Genomic DNA, 18,042 nt, shown 5'->3' on the forward strand with positions numbered 1-18,042 from the left:
AACTGTAAACAAATTAATTCAAGAATAAACAATATACAGCGTCTCCAAACCAGTTTCATTCGATTCCTTAGTTTGATCGTGTTATAATGAATCATAATTTTCTGGAAACCATGAAATATGGCTGTGCCGTCGCTGAGAAATCGCTGGGAAAATCAAAAGTTTTGTATAAATATTGATGACGCATGGGATGCTGATCTGTTGAAGGAAGCTGAGATGTATAGGCTATAGTGGAGGCGGGGAGGGGGGGGGGTGAAGCGGTGGTAGCAATGACTCATTTCGTAGTCATCGTTTCAAGGAGTAAATGCTCTTGAAGAGCAGCACTTAAATGGATCCAGGGCTTTCCATTAGGAGCGCACTTGGCTATCTGAATTAATTTCGGATACCTCACCTCGGTCGAGAAAGCGGAGCATATCACAAAAGCCCGCAGTTATTAACACCCTGTCCTTTTTACACCTTACAATGCTCCTTTTTCATCTTTCTTTTTGCTTTTCCGTATACTTGACATTTGTTGCTGTTCAAACCATCCGGACAAGTGTCAAGAGTTAGGTGAGTACCGGTCCAGTGAAAATGTTTGATTGCTTTGGTCAACGGGATCGAGTTTGTTTTTTGAAGAAGTAACTCATTTATTGCAATCTATTTTTAGTTGATTGTCAACAGATATGTTATTAATGTTTTCATGTATTGCATAGGCTACTGTGATGTACACTGGGCCAGTCTAAGTAGTCTAAGGAGAACGAAATGTAGACTAGTATTGGTTTAAAATTACATCCAAGTATATTGAAATCAGTTCCATTTATGAGAATCACAGTTATGGTCAAAATACGGAACATCTACTGGACTTTTTCATTCTCTCGTTATTCTTATTCTTTACCGAAAGAAAACGGTTCCTTCTAGTGTATATAGTTCAACAAACTTTGTCATTTTCAATACTAGTCAATAACCTAATCAACGTTAGATATGTGGCGCTTTTGCAGAGCCTAGATTGTGTAGTTTAAATTTGTACAATGAAATAATTCTGAAGCCTATAGCCTATTTGCTTGCTTCAGTAGTCTATAACGATGTATGAAATATGTTTAATTGTTTGTTGCGTTGCACCTTGCATTAGCCTTGAAGAGCAAGCAGTAAGGAGAAACAGTCAATTGTTAGGCCATAGCTTCCATGGCTTCTTTATTTATTTGTTTCTTTGCAGAGGAAATAGTATGTTCTTATAAATTGTGGATTTGTATTTGTCACGGTTGTCGAAAGGAGAAGAGGACCAAAGTGCAACATGTGTGTCATTCCACATTTATATTTATATTGTGAAACTATGCAATATATAAATACACTGAAATGAAAAAACAACAAACCGTGACGCAGAGATGAACACATACACAACTCAAAATTAATCACCCACAAAACCCAGGTGGAAAAACCCCTACTTAAGTATGATCTCCAATTAGAGACAACGAGGACCAGCTGCCTCTAATTGGAGATCATCCCAAACAAAACTCCAACATAGAAATACAAAACTAGAACCTAAACGTAGAAATACAAAACATAGAAGAAGAAAAACCTGTCACACCCTGACCTACCCTACCATAGAAAATAACATCTTTCTATGGTCAGGACGTGACAGTATTTCTTTTATGTATTTTTCCCACATAGGCCTACTATATATTCATGTTCTTCCTTCAGTTTTTCATGTAATAGAATTGAGCTGTGAGAGGTCACCACACAGTCCATTAATGTATGTGAAAACAAACAGTGTGATTACTGAGCATTATATCATGGGTGTGGCTAATCCTGAATAAGAGCGTCTGCTAAATGACTTAAATGTAAATGTAAATGATTGGCTAAAACTGCATTCCAGCTGGTGTATATTCCACAAATGACCACCTGCTAAATCTATGATGTTAAAATGCCTATTTACTCTGTTCCATCTGACTGTGCAATCCACTGTCTCATCAGCCCAGCCAGGCAATTTATATCTCCACTATAAAGAACATCTAGCCATTATCTAATCTTTGAGACTAAAATGTAGTGGTTCAACAGCGGAGATTAGTATAAATCTTGCTGTCTGTCTCTCCGACATTTGCAACATTGCTTCAATATTCATATTCGATCTACAGCTGTCGCATAGTAATGAACTTGTTGCGAGTCGGGATTACACAGACAGGCAGGCAGCTTTTGTCAGCCAGTCGAAATCATGAATAAGCATCATTTTTATGGATATATACAAATAAAATGAAACAATGTGCAGCTAGTTTGCAGTCTTTCCAGCTTCAGTTTGAAGGGATTGTGTTAGCTGTGTTGTTGTCTATCTCCTATGAACAATAGTGTCCTGACAAGGAGCACATTTTCTATACCAGGTGAAATCGCGCATCATTAGCTCATCGTTATTGATGTATCCAAATAAATTCCACTAGATAACAGCTTAAACATATCCAAATGCATCTACTTTGTTTTTATTCTGGTTGCACTGTTTGACGTGACAAAGTTAGCCGTAGTTGGCTAGCTAGCAAGCAAGGGATAAGTATGGCAATAGAACATTTAGAACGAATGACTGGGTCGTGTCAATAAATACAGAACAAAAACGACTGGATTGTGTCTTTGGCAACTGAACCGATAGAAAGAACAACCAGCCAGCTTGGGTAGCAACCCTCGATTTGTGTCAGGACTATATCTTGTGGAAGGATGAAATAGTATGAATAAATTAATCAAAATAAGGTTTTTAATGAAAATATGTAAATCATTATTTGAATATGTTGGTAGCTCGTTGTATAAAAGTGATAATGCCCTCGAAGCCAGTGTTCAGAGGATATATTGGCACGGTTTGCCGGCCTCCGACTTTGTCTCGGCCTAACAACACCCATGCCAATATATACTCCAAACACCGGCTTCTCTGGCATTATGACTTGATTAGAGCTAATAGTCAGAGACAGTGAATACCACCATACTACTGCAATAATGTGATAACTGTTCATTAAAGTGTACCAGTAATTGTGATGTAATCTTGGACAGAATGGATGTTGCTTTAGGGGCAGTCATGACTGCAGTTATGTGGACACACTGTCTCAGGCATAATGTAATGCTTTTAGGATCCTTAATTTGAACAAATCCCAACAGGCACCATTTAGAGGGGGTTGGCTGTCTGTGCAGCTTGCTAGACACAAACAATCCTTGTTTTCTTGATTTGAGTATAATGTCTTTGCTGTTTGGGTTTGCGGTAATTTAGTGAGGCATTTCAGGTGACCTGTGCACCTGAGTCTGGTATGCACCTAATGTCTAACATCCAGATGTTGCTTACAAGGCACTATGCTGAGGGCAACTCATTAAGTAATGCTTTCATGTGTGACAATGATGCAACTGTCATTGTTGTTTATTCATAACTTTGCCATGGGCAGTTTTTTATTTGTCCCACGCTTCAGTGGCTAAAGTCAGACACATTCTTAGCACCCTATATTGCCCTTAAATCAAATGAGCCCTCTCTCATCCTGCTAGTACACTACCCAAGTAAGTATCTGTGCATTAGAGACCTTTCTAACGCCCAGAAAACTCTGATTCAAACTCCCAGTCACCAGCTATGCAAACGTTATAATGTCAAAATACGTTTGTTGATCACCAAAATGAACATGGAATTTTGCTGAACAATTATCTTCATTTACACCTGTCACGGCTGGTATGTGCTTCCAAAAAAGGTCTAAATAAAAATGAAATAAAAAATGTACAAGCAAAATTACTCTTCGGCACCTCCAATGTATTGAGCTGTTGTAGACTTCTGACCTGTGAGGGGCAGTAATGAGTGATTGGAGGTGCAGAATATGATTTTTTGGGGTTGCTAGTACATTTTTATTTAGACCTTTTTTTGGAAATACATACTGGCCGTAATGGGAGTAAATGAAGATAGTTGCTCAGCAAAACTCCATATTTGGCGATCAACAAATGTATTTAGACATTAGAACGCTTTCAGAGCTGATGAATGGGAGTTTGAATTTGAGCTTTCTGGGCATTAGAGAGGTCTAGAGATGCTGGTTCAGTACCTATATTGCCCTTAAAGCAAATGAGCACTCTCGCCCTGCTAGGACACAAGCCAAGCGCTGTTGTGTGTTATAACCCACACCGTGAGTAATATTATGGCACCATCCCAGTGTTCGCTCCAGCAGCACACCACACGCAGGAACTAGTTGGAGGTGTGAATGTAAGTGGCATCTGACTGTACACAGGAGTTCATCAGGCTGCTTCAGCAGCTGCTCAGCCAGTGTGGAGCAGGACTCTGTAGGGCACAGAGGAAAGGTCACGCTGCGGTAATAATGATATGACGGAGGAGAGAGGGGAGGAGGACAGTAAGGGACTAAGTAATGTTTTAATTTAGACCCATCACTAACCGTCCACTTTCACCTATTCTGTATGGTAATGGTTGGTGTGCATACAAAGTACAAGAGAATTGGTTGGAATACATAAACCTTGACACTGATTGATTTATAGTCTAAGAGCTGCACTCAGATGAACTTCTAATGTCCTCATCTAAGTCAAAGCTGCTTATCATAACCCAATATAAACCAAACTAGGGCTGTTTCCATCCACTTTTAGTGTTCTACTGTGTTGTCAAGCATTCGATCAAATCTCCAGTATATTCCATACATGACGTCCATGTACCAAATGCCATTGAGCAGCAGAGACAAGGCTGATTAGATTAATTTTACATCAGTCAGACAGTGGGTGTTTTCTGTGGGACATTGTGAAAAATACATGTAGCTATGTCCTCTATTATGAAAGTTTACTCTTTGAAGGCGAAGGAGAGACAGTCAGAGAGATTGTTGCATCACCACCATACAACAAAGTCAAGATGAATTACTGTGCCTTCAGAAATTATTCACAACACTTGACTTTTTCCACATTTTGTTGTGTTACAATTTGGGATTAAAATTGATTTAATTGTCATTTTCTTCTCAATGAGCTACACAAAATACTCTAATGTCAAAGTGTAGGAAAATTCTAACATATTTTTTTTAATTATGGAAAATAAACACTAATGTATCTTGATTAGATAAGGATTCACCCTCCTGAGTCAATACATGTTAGAATCACCTTTGGCAGCTATTACAGCTGTGAGTCTTTTGGGGTAAGTCTCTAAGAGCTTTGCACACCTGGATTGTACAATATTTGCCCATTATTCTTAAAAATATTATTCAAGCTCTGTCAAGTTGGTTGTTAATCATTGCTAGACAGACATCTTGCCATAGATTTTCAAGCCGATTTAAATCAAAACTGTAGCTAGGCTACTCAGAAACATTCAATGTCATCTTGGTAAGCAACTCGAGTGTATATTTGGCCTTGTGTTTTAGGTAATTGTCCTGCTGAAAGGTGAATTTGTTTCCCAGTGTCTGTTGGAAAGCAGACTGAACCAATAATATGATGGAGGAGAGAGGGAAGGAGGACAGTAGGAAACTAAGTCATGTTTTAATTTAGACCCATTACAACCCGTGTGTTTTTTCCACCCATTGATTCCACTTTCACCTATTCTGTATGGTAATGGTTGGTGTGCATACAAAGTACAAGAGAATTGTTTGGAATACATAAACCTTGACACTGATGGATTTATAGTCTAAGAGCTGCACTCAGATGAACTTCTAATGTCATCATCTAAGTCAAAGCTGCTTATCATAACCCAATATAAACCAAACTAGGGCTGTTTCCATCCACTTTTGGTATTCTAATGTGTTGTCAAGCATTCGATCAAATCTAAATTCCATAGATGACGTCCATGTACCAAATGCCATTGAGCAGTAGTGACAAAGCTGATTAGATACATTTAACATCAGTCAGACAGTGTTTTTTTTATGTGGAAGATCTTGAAAAATAGAGTACACATAGCTATGTCCTCTGTTATGAAAGTTTACTCTTTGAAAGCGAAGGAGAGAAAGCCAGCTGTGAGTCTTTCTGGGTAAGTCTCTAAGAGCTTTGCACACCTGGATTGTACAATATTTGCCCATTATTCTTTTTTCAACTTATCAAGCGCTGTCAAGTTGGTTGTTGATCATTGCTAGACAACCATTTTCAGGTATTGCCGTAGATTTTCAAGACGATTTAAGTCTAAACTGTAACTAGGCCACTCAGGAACATTCAATGTCGTCTTGGTTAGCAACTCCAGTGTATATTTGGCCTTGTGTTTTAGGTTAAAGGTCTGCGGAAAGGTGAATTTGTCTTCCAGTGCATGTTGGAAATCAGACTGAACCAGGTTTTCCTCTATGATTTTGCCTGTGCTTAGATCTGTCCCGTTTATTTTTGTAAACTTTTTTTTAATTAATCCCTATTTCTTTGCCGATGACAAGCATACCAATAACATAATGCAGCCACCACCATGCTTGTAAATATGAATAGTGGTAACCAGTGATGTGTTGTGTTGGATTTGCCCCAAGCATAACGCTTTGTATTCAGGACAAAAAAGTTAATTTCTTTGCCACATTTTCTGCAGTATTACTTTAGTGCCTTATTGCAAAGAGGATGCATGTTTTTTAATATTTTTTATTCTGTACATGCTTCCTTCTTTTCACTCTATCATTAATGTTAGTATTGTGGAGTAACTACAATGTTGTTGATCCATCCTCAGTTAACTCCTATCACAGCCATTAAACTCTGTAACTTAAAACAAATCACCATTGGCCTCATGGTGAAATCTCTGAGCAGTTTCCTTCCTCTCTGGCAACTGAGTTAGGAAGGGCACCTGTATCTTTGTAGTGACTGGGTGTATTGATACATCATCCAAAATGTAATTAATAACTTCACCCTGCTCAAAGGGATATTCAATGTCTGCTTTTTATTAACAATCTACCAATGGGTGCCCTTCTTTGCGAACCATTAGAAAGCCTCCCTGGTTTTTGTGGTTCAATCTGTACTTGAAATTCAGTGTTCGACTGAGGGACCTTACAGATAATTGTATGTGTAGGGTGCAGCGATGGGGGTAGTCATTTGAAAATCATGTTAAACACTATTATTGCACACAGAGTGAGTCCATGCAACTTATTATATGACTTGTTAAGCAAATGTTTAGCTTATTTAGTTTTGCCATAACAAAAGGGTTGAATAATTATTGACTCAAGACATTTCAGCTTTCCATTTTGAATTAATTTGTAAACAATTCTAAAAACATAATTCGATTTGACATTATGAAGTATTGTGTGTAGATGGGTGACACAACCTCAATTTAATATATTTAAAATTGGGGCTCCAATTTTTTGTTTTATTCTTTTTAATGTCTGTTTTCTTTACCCACTACCTTTTTGTGAAAAATTCAAGGGGTGTGAATACTTTCTGAAGGCACTGTATATATGAAAGGATACAGCACACTGCATGTCTTAAGACAGATGAATACATTTCTACGTCATAAATGTCAGCAATCAAATCAAATTTTATATGGAGGCTTTCCTTCTATTTTATTCTTAGGCTACACAGATAAATTGAGAAAAAGGGACAGATTTGCTAAGCATTTGCAGCAGGTGCAAAGTCTGCACCTGCTTTTCTTTCAAGAAGGAAATGAATTCAGGACGAGAAAAGGGATTGTATCTCCCATACAATGGGACTGGATAGGAGCCAGATAGGTCATTTTAAGCAGCTAATGATATTGAAACATGCGGCAGAATACAAATTGTGGCTGTCTGAAAATGTTTTTAAAGATATAGCGACTTGTCTTACTGAGGTTTGATTTTCCATGAGATCTGTTGTGGTGGTTGGATGTCATGGCTGTATCTCTTTCTTTCAGGGGGAGTCATGCCACAGATGCACAGTGACTATTCAACTCATCCACATCCAAGCTGAGGCTGTTCCCACTTTCAGGAGGCTTGGCCAGACTTGCCCTGGAACTGGCCTGTCTCCTCACCTGTAATAACCCTCCTACCTCCTAACTCCTACTCTGGCAAGCGGTCTGGTCTGGAGCTCAAGCTCAGTGAGAATATCTTTCAGTATTCTCTTCCAGTTGGATTGAGCCAAACTAAAACCAAACTACTCAGTTTGTAGATTGTATATGCTTCACTGTCCTCTTCCTACTATTCTACATTTTTGATATGACACAGACTTCCCTTGTACACTTTGAAGTAGATATTGGGAAGATCAGAGAGATCGGCCTCAGAGCAATGCCTATGATCATGATCCTCAGTAACCAAATACGACTCTGACAGGTCAGACTGTCAGAGAGTCGACTCCACACTCCATCAAAGATCTTTTGTGGTCTCCAACTGTATTATAACTTGTGGCTTAACATCCAGCACAATCTCAAAATGGATTATGATTAATATGTTAAATAGCATTCCTCTGCATACACAATGTGGGTCTCGCTCAGTGTTTAAAACAAGAACATAGCTTACTATTTTTGATGAATCGTAATTGCTCATTAGATTGAGACATCATCAGTCAAATTATAATTTGACATGACAGTCTTAATGTGATCCTTATTTTAATTATTTTTACTTCTCAGGAAAGTGCTCTGATGTCCTTGTCTTCTCTCAGCAAACATAACTGTCTGCAGTCTGTTTATCAGTCTACTGTTACAGTACAGGGCAGCACAGTGTATCAATACTGTATAGAGAACAGATGGTTCCTATAGCAGGCAGCATGAACATGACCCCAGAGCCTCCGACACAGAACTGCTCCAACTGCAGCCAGGCGTTTGTCCCAGAGCTCAATGTGATCAAGGCTGTGGCGCTGGGACTGATACTTGGGACCTTCATCATATTTGGGGTTTTTGGGAACATCCTGGTTATCTTGTCGGTGGTCTGTCATCGACACCTACGCACAGTCACACACTACTTCATTGTCAACTTAGCGGTGGCAGACCTCCTGCTGAGCTCCATCGTGCTGCCCTTCTCTGCCACCTTTGAGATCTTAGGGTACTGGGTGTTCGGACGGCCATTCTGCAACGTGTGGGCAGCGGTGGACGTGCTGTGCTGCACAGCCTCCATCATGAGCCTGTGTGTGATCTCAGTGGACCGCTACATCGGGGTCAGCTACCCGCTGCGCTACCCAGCCATCGTGACAGAGCGCAGGGCACTGCTAGCTCTGGTGGGCCTGTGGGCTCTGTCTGTCACAATCTCCATCGGCCCTCTGTTTGGCTGGAAGGAGCCGGCGCCTGAGGATGAGTCTATCTGTAAGATCACAGAGGAGCCTGCCTATGCCATCTTCTCTGCTGTGGGCTCCTTCTACCTCCCGCTGGCCATCATACTGTCTATGTACTGCAGGGTGTATGTGGTGGCCCGCCAGGAGAGCCGGGGCCTGAGGGAGGGTCACAAAATAGACAAGTCAGACTCAGAGAGCATCACGCTGAGGATCCACCGCGGCAACACGGCTGTGTCTGAGGACGAGGCCCTGCGCAGCCACACACACTTCGCCCTGCGCCTCCTCAAGTTCTCCCGAGAAAAGAAGGCCGCCAAGACCCTGGGCATTGTGGTTGGCTGCTTCGTGCTCTGCTGGCTGCCTTTCTTCCTGGTTCTGCCCATAGGTGAGTGTTACCCAATGTACCCAGGCTCCTTACCTTGTAGATCGTGCTCCACAGCTGCTGTGTCATGCTGTTAATGTCACCTCCTTTTGTATCGACACTTGGCAAAATAATTTACGAGGGTTTATAATTAAATTGCATTGCAGAGATGGCTGTAGGAGGGAGTGTGGGATGACTCCCAAAATAGATGTTCACAACAGTCTCATGCAAGCCTTTCTTATGTCATACGGTATCAACCATAGAAATAGAACAAGTTTATTTACGTGTGTAATAAATCATTTATTTTAGATTATGTGAGGTTGTTGGTTGTGGATGATGTAAAATGTAGTCTATTGTCACATTAATCAATAATGGGCTGCATCTGCAAAGATTTACTTTCATTGATGACACGAATTAAAACTTGTTTACAAACAGAAACCATCTGAAGTAACTCAAATGTATCATTAAAAAGAGTACACTAATCAAAGTATTTGTTTGAATCGTGCAAAATGCCAATCTTCTCCTCACCCTTATGTTATTTTACTTGTCATACATGACTGCTTTTGTCTAACTTAACTACCAGACATATTTTTTGTAGAATATGCAGTTGAAGTCAGAAGTATACATACACTTAGGTTGGAGTCATTAAAACTCATTTTTCAACCACTCCACAAATTTCTTGTTAACGAACTATAGTTTTGGCAAGTCGGTTAGGACATCTACTTTGTGCATGACACAAGTCATTTTTCCAACAATTGTTTACAGACAGATTATTTCACTTATAATTCACTGTATCACAATTCCAGTGGGTCAGAAGTTTACATACACTAAGTTGACTGTAGTTAAGTTTAAACAGCTTGGAAAATTCCAGAAAATGATGTCATGGCTTTAGAAGCTTCTGATAGGCTAATTGACATAATTTGAGTCAATTGGAGGTGTACCTGTGGATGTATTTCAAGGCCTACCTTCAAACTCAGTGCCTCTTTGCTTGACATCATGGGAAAATCAAAAGAAATCAGCCAAGATCTCAGAAAAAAAATTGTAGACCTCCATAAGTCTGATTCATCCTTGGGAGCAATTTCCAAATGCGTGAAGGTACCATGGCCATCTGTATGAAAATAGTACGCAAGTATAAACACCATGGGATCATGCAGCCGTCATACCGCTCAAGAAAGAGACGCGTTCTGTCTCCTAGAGATGAACGTACTTTGGTGCGAAAAGTGCAAATCAATCCCAGAACAACAGCAAAGGACCTTGTGAAGATGCTGGAGGAAACAGGTACAAAAGTATCTATAGCCACAGTAAAACAAGTCCTATTGTCACGTCCTGACCATGGTAAGCTGTTATTTTCAATGGTAGAGTAGGTCAGGGCGTGACAGGGGGGTGTTCTAGTTTAGTTTTTCTATGTTATGTTCTAGTTTTGTATTTCTATGTTGGGCTGTCCTAGTTTCTGTATTTCTATGTTGGGATTTGTTTGAGATGATCTCCAATTAGAAGCAGCTGGTCATCGTTGTCTCTAATTGGAGGTCATATTTAAGTTGGTGTTTGTCTCACCTGGGTTTGTGGGAGATTGTTTTTGAGGCAGTGTATGTTTCACCGCTGCATCACGGTTTGTTGTTTTTGTCATTCAGTTTATTTATGTATTGCGTCGTTTCACAGTGTAAATAAAATGTGGAACGACACGCACGCTGCACTTTGGTCCGCTCATTCCTACGACAACCGTGACACCTATATCGACATAACCTGAAAGGCCGCTCAGCAAGGAAGAAGCCACTGCTCTTTAACCGCCATAAAAAAGTCAGACTACGGTTTTCAACTGCACATGGGGACAAAGATCGTAATTTTTGGAGAAATGTCCTCTGGTCTGATGAAACAAAAATAGAACTGTTTGGCAATAATGACCATTATGTTTGGAGGAAAAAGGGGGAAGCTTGCAAGCCGAAGAACACCATCCCAACCATGAAGCACGGGGGGTGGCAGCATCATGTTGTGGGTGTGCTTGGCTGCAGGAGAGACTGGAACACTTCACAAAATAGATGGCATCATGAGGGAGGAAAATTATGTGGATATATTGAAACAACATCTCAAGACATCAGTCAGGAAGTTAAAGCTTGGTCGCAAATGGGTCTTCCAAATGGACAATGACCCCAAGCATACTTCCAAAGTTGTGGCAAAATGGCTTAAGGACAACAAAGTCAAGGTATTGGAGTGGCCATCACAAAGCCCTGAGCTCAAAACCATAGAAAAATTGTGGGCAGAACTAAAAAAGCGTGTGCGAGCAATGAGGCCTACAAACCTGACTCAGTTACACCAGCTCTGTCAGGAGGAATGGGCCAAAAATCCCCCAATTTATTGTGGGAAGCTTGTGGAAGGCTACCTGAAACATTTTACCCAGGTTAAACAATTTAAAGGCAATGCTACCAAATACTAATTGAGTGTATGTAAACTTCTGACCCACTGGGAATGTGATGAAAGAAATAAAAGCTTAAATAAATCATTCTCTCTACTATTATTCTGACATTTCACACCCTTAAAATAAAGTGGTGATCCTAACTGACCTAAGACGGAATTGTTACTAGAATGAAATGTCAGGAATTGTGAAAAACTGAGTTTAAATGTATTTGGCTACAGTGTATGAAAACTTCTGACCCCAACTGCACATACACTTACCAATAATGTGGTATTTCATGTGGAAATAATGAAATAAATTTTTTATTTCAGTAGCTTTTATTTCAGAGCACACAATGCCCAATAACAAGTATAATTGCCATAAACGTTTACTGATGTTATCACAATCTTTGAATAGAGTCAGTATTCTTTTAAAAGAAAACTGATTGATGAACATTTCCGATTAGGCCCATTATCCTCATCATTTCATTTGATTAAATTATCGTGTTTACGTAACACTATTGTGTAGAAAATATTGAGAGGATTTTCAGGCAAGCCAAAATACCAGTCTCAAGAAATGATCCTATATTAGAGACTTCAACTACACACACACACACACACACACACACACACACACACACACACACACACACACACACACACACACACACACACACACACACACACACACACTAGAAAGTGATAGAGATAGAGAGCTACAGAGAAAGATAGAGTACGTTTGGAATGTCCATTTCCATTCATTCATTTCCAAGACACCATTGTCGATTGGTGTTAATTTAATGGTTTTTCGGAAGGCCACTGAGGAGTTACTGCAGTTTGGGCCAGGTGTCTCAGTGATGCAGTGCAGGCAACAAAGGTTAAAGCTGTGGCCGGGTCTGGTACTAGGCTAGCCAGACACTGGGTCATCATAGGATTCTTCAGATAACAGAGATACTCTCAGCATGGGTGGGTGGTCCCTTTGAGTCAGCCTCTGTCCCAGTCATCTTCTCAGTGTGATCAAAGAGCTGCTGTGGTTGAAAGAGAGCGGCTTTCCAGTTGGGGTGGTCTGTGAATAAGGCAACCTCACAGAGAGTTACACATAAGAAACTGTATTTGAAGACTTGAATGCTATATCCACACATTTTTCACATTTGTATTTTTTCATCAGAAATGATTGCTTATGGGTACCTTCATGTGTGTGTAAAATATTACTGTTGTCAGATATTTTATTCATATATTTGAGAGAGTATGAAAATGTTTTTTTTGCTAAACGCTATATATTCATTGTTTAGCTGGAATGGAATGTTCGTGTCCTGTATATTTGGCTGTGACATGTACTTGTCTTACCTTGCTATCTTAAGATGAATGCACTTACTGTAAGTCTCTCTGGATAAGAGCATCTGCTAAATGACTAAAATGTCAAATGTAAATGTTTTACATACAGATCTCATATCACTGTCTTTAATTATATATATTTTTTAAATTGGATATTGATGTCGCAAATATATAATTTGTACATTTCTTTACTAAAAATGTAGTTATTTGTTACGTTTGACTGTGTAAAACCTAGCAGTACTACTTATTTCTCTGAGAGTGAGGTGGATATATAGCATTTAGAAGAAAGAAAACACGATTATTTGTCTCTCTGAAATTAAACCATGACATGACAGATTTTAAACAAATACATATCTGTCATTGAACAACCCCCATGCCATGATTAGATAGTGAAAAAAAACACATTAATCTCATTCATAATGTCTTTAAACAATAAAAGCAAATTTACCAACATTTCTGAAAATTGGTATAGCGTTTTGGAATGAAACTATTCATTTCCAGAGGACATATGCAATGCATGTGGTTCTGTACAAAGAGAAATATGAATGAATATACTATACATAATAAACATAACATGACAATGACTGTTTAACACATAGTAGCATCAACTGCTATTAATGACTGGCATTAGTAACAACCAACAGTAAATGCACACAAGTTTCAATAGCAACATCACTCACGTCTGTCCACGTACTCCACTTGGAGAAAGACTGATGAGGCTCTGACCTGAGCAGGCAGAAGGACTGTCTGCTGTCCTGCCCCCTAGCAACCTCCCTAGCAACCTATAGGTGGCCTGGTAGCAGAGGTCACTGGGAGTTTGGGGAGCCAGTTTGTGATCCCCTAGTCTCTCTGGCAACATCTGGGGATGGGTGGAGTGCTGAGCACATGCTGCCGGAAACTTTCTGTTGATCATATTACACACACACTTTTCAGACAACCATTCTCTCTCTCTCTCTCTCTCTCTCTCTCTCTCTCTCTCTCTCTCTCTCTCTCTCTCTCTCTTTATCTCTATCTCTCTCTCTTTATCTCTCTTTATCTCTATCTCTCTCTCTTTATCTCTCTCCCACTCTCTTTCGCTCTCCATCTCTCTCTCTCTCGGCATCTATTTCTCTTGCACATAGAGGCATTCTCATCAGTGTGATCACAGCAGGAAGGAAAGATTTAGTCTGCTTGTTAGTTTAATCATTTCAGTATCGGATGAATGTGGGAAGAACATTTAAATCAAATCAAATTTAAGATCAAGTCAACTCCTTCTTAACCCCTCAGGGTTCCGATTTATTATACACTCTCATGCTCAGAAATATAGCAACTGCAATAGAGAGCTAGGGTGGTGATTCTACTCCCTTACCATGTCTGGACAACAATGTTAAGTATCATTATCCTGTTAAATCACAGAACGCTTTTCAAGTTAAGATTGATTGTGTTCGGCTGGGGATGGTTATTCTTGTTTGCTTTGGTTTATTGGGACAGGCTTTATTTCTTCTTCAAGAAGGAAACTTACCCTTGTGGGGATTTGAGTGGGTCAAAAGGGTTAAGAGGGCTATCACTGTCTTGGCAGTATGTTTATTTTCAGACTGGTTTGTTCCAGTAGCTATTTAAAAAGGCATGACCAAGAGCTAAGCAACTGTTTACTCACATGTTCACAAGGTAGTGGTATTTTGTCTGCTGGTGCTGTGGTCGTTAGTCAGTAGTTGCACTTGTGCCTACCATGCATCTTTGGTATTGTTATCTTAAATCATTACTGACATTATGAGTTATATTTGGGGGTGTTGGTAGTGAGCTACAGTATTTGAGCAGTAGTGTGCTTCTTTGTCTTCCTGGATGCATGGCAACGTCTCACTTGGGAAGTGAGCACATTTATTGGTCATCCATTATTTATTGCTCACTCTATCTTGTTTTCTGTCGCTATACATCACTGTATACCCTCTGTTTGGTGCAGTAGAGGGAGAGAATGAGACCAAATTATTTGTTTAGCTTTCTTAAAAAAACCTGTTTTGCATCACTGTCTTTATTGTGTCAACTTTTCATAGATAAATTAGGCTTCCTGAGTAACGGCAATCAAGTTTCCACGATGTATGAATTCAGTAGTTAGAAGAGTAGTAGGATAGCTGTTGCTTGTTGCACAGTAGTCATCTGAGATGTACTTGACACAGAATCATATCTACTCAAACTTCGCCTCCTTTCTTTCCCTCGTTCTCTTTCTTTCTCTCTTCTTCTCTATCTCCACATCACTAAAAATTCTCCAACAGCTTCTCCATTAAAGATTTTCACAAGACAGCTCGCCCAGCCTACCTGTGAAGATAGATGCTCAAATTCAAGGCCATCCAAGACATTAGCCATTTAATTATTTTAATGTCGAGCATTGGCTGGGAAAAGTCCTTCATGTAATGTGCATGTTAAACCATTTAATCTACTTCACTATTAAGTGTGCAGCTCACACTCTTATCACACTTTCTCCCATGAGCCCCTGTAATCAGAAGCAGTAGGATTTATGAAGGCAATTTTAATATATCTGATACCTTGACGTCAATACCTTGATGTTAATCAGTTTTATTCCCTTTGAATGTGTCGTATGTGTGTCCGTGTCTAATTCTCTCTCTCTGTGTGTGTGTGTGTGTGTGTGTGTGTGTGTGTGTGTGTGTGTGTGTGTGTGTGTGTGTGTGTGTGTGTGTGTGTGTGTGTGTGTGTGTGTGTGTGTGTGTGTGTGTGTGTGTGTGTGTGTGTGTGTGTGTGTGTGTGTGTGTGTGTGTGTGTGTGTGTGGCCTATTATAGGTTCCATATTCCCGGCATACAGACCTTCGGACACAGTTTTCAAGATCACCTTCTGGCTGGGCTACTTCAACAGCTGCATCAACCCTATCATCTACCCCTGTTCCAACCAGGAGTTTAAGAAGGCCTTCCAGAGTATTCTGGGAGTGCGCTGTCTGAGATCCCAGCCCAGAGCCACTCATTACCTGGGTCCAGGCCTCAGTCATGCCCAGGTCCAGGGTCATTCTCTCACTCTGAGAGTAGATGGCAGAGGTGAACCCTCCCGTCTTAGCACCTCCTCCTCCATAGCCCTGTCCCACACACCCTCCTCTAGGGATGACAGAGAGTGGAAGATAGAGACAGGACAGGCTAAGGTGGCCCAACTGTGCAGTAGGAGTCTGCTGAAGACCTGCTGCTGCATCAGAGACGGGAGCCTCAACCAGGAGCCCAGCCATCCCCAGCCCCCTCCACACGGGACCCTGCCCACCATTAAGATCCACCAGCTGTCTTTGTGTGAAAATGGAGAGGCTGTATAACCAGAGATAATGATGGAGTAAATCATTTTGAATGTCTCTGGTATGAATACTGTAGCTCGTCTTCTCTTAAACAAAGCATGGTCTACTCTCAAGGTCCAGTGCTATTAAAAGAAACTAAAGTGAATAGTGAATACATTTCTAAGCTAAGTGGAGTTTACAACGATGGAACATTAATAATAGCTGGTGGAGATGATTGCTGAAATTCTGAAATATTTGGAGTACTCTGACTGCAGATACACAATGGCAGTGTTTAAATTATTGTTTGTTTTTACACACTAAACCAAGGTTTTACCTTGAGATGTTGACACTCTTTAAAGGTCCAATGCAGCAGTTATTATCTACATATCAACTAATTTCTGGGTAACAATTAAGTACCTTGCTGTGATTGTTTTCAATTAAAATGATCAAAAAGTAACATTACATTTACATTTTAGTCATTTAGCAGATGTTCTTAATCAGAGCGTCTTATACTAGTGAGAAACAAAAATAGCTTCTTGGTGAAGAGCAATTTCTCAAGAAAGAATTTTTGCTAAGGCTGTCTGGTAGTGGTCTGAGTGGGAAGGGGAAAATGGAAAATTAGCTGTTATTGGAACTCTCTTTCTTATTGGTCTATTAACTAATTTACCACCTGGTGATGCCACCAGGCAGGCCACAACTCTATCCAGCTCTTACACTAAAAGGGAATCATCATAATTTTCACATTTCACAGTATTATTCCAACCTCATAGTGTGGAAATATATATAAAACACAGGAAAATCACGTCTTTGACTGTACTGGGCCTTTAAGACAAGTGCACATTCTCTCGGGTGGCCTTTGCCACTCTTCACACTTTACCATCCAGTTGATTTGAATAGTAAAGAAAAACAGTCCAAATTACTATTCCAATCTAACGCCAAAAGTGATAGTTCCCCAAGAGCAAAATATATCCCCCTCCCCTTTTAAATATACATGTTAGAAAAATGTTTTCCATGGGGAGCTCAGTAATTTTACTGGGATCTACACTTTAGCTATATCAATATATGTATTATTTATTACAGATATTCCTGATAAGATATTGGGGTTTGTGAAGGTATTTCCAAAGAAGGACCAAATTGTGTGTTCCTTGTGTAATGTTTACAAGTTGTATACTTACAAAGAATATTACCAATGCATAATAGGTCAAGTCTGTACATATGTAATTGGTGGTAACCTCACAAATTGCTCAAAATTGTAATATTTCTCCCAGTGTCTTACCCTTCACCAAGCTCTTGTCCCGTTGTGAGAATAGTGTGTGACTGTATGATACGGTGACATCCCTCCCAGTCTCCCTGGGGAGTCAGAGGGCAGGCACAATGCCCATCACAAATGAATCACACCATACTGTCCACAGCAGGCTGGAACCCAAGAGGATACTGTCCTTCCATGTCACGTATTCCAATAAAAAGATTATGAGATATTCTCAGTTTGGGAGTTGCAACATCACTTTGAGAATCCTTTTTTTGTGATTTCATGGACACACATGTTTCATAAACACGCATGGACAGTATTGCTTTGTACTCCAACATTCCCACGATACCACTTTCCAATCTCCACTGCCAGACAGAAGATTA

At 40.0% G+C, this 18,042-nt stretch overlaps 1 protein-coding gene across 1 annotated transcript; it reads left to right on the top strand.

Annotated features, from left to right (window-relative positions):
- Window positions 1-222: 222 nt before the first annotated feature.
- Window positions 223-16,863, top strand: LOC115200073 (alpha-1A adrenergic receptor-like). The gene is made up of 4 exons (XM_029762776.1): window positions 223-546; window positions 7,739-7,857; window positions 8,450-9,469; window positions 15,941-16,863. Exons 3-4 carry the CDS (start codon window positions 8,566-8,568, stop codon window positions 16,450-16,452), a joined length of 1,416 nt encoding a protein of 471 aa, XP_029618636.1. The 5' UTR covers window positions 223-546; window positions 7,739-7,857; window positions 8,450-8,565; the 3' UTR covers window positions 16,453-16,863.
- Window positions 16,864-18,042: the final 1,179 nt, after the last annotated feature.

This window comes from Salmo trutta, chromosome 9, assembly GCF_901001165.1.
Source record: "Salmo trutta chromosome 9, fSalTru1.1, whole genome shotgun sequence".
Classification (NCBI taxonomy): Eukaryota; Metazoa; Chordata; class Actinopteri; order Salmoniformes; family Salmonidae; genus Salmo; species Salmo trutta.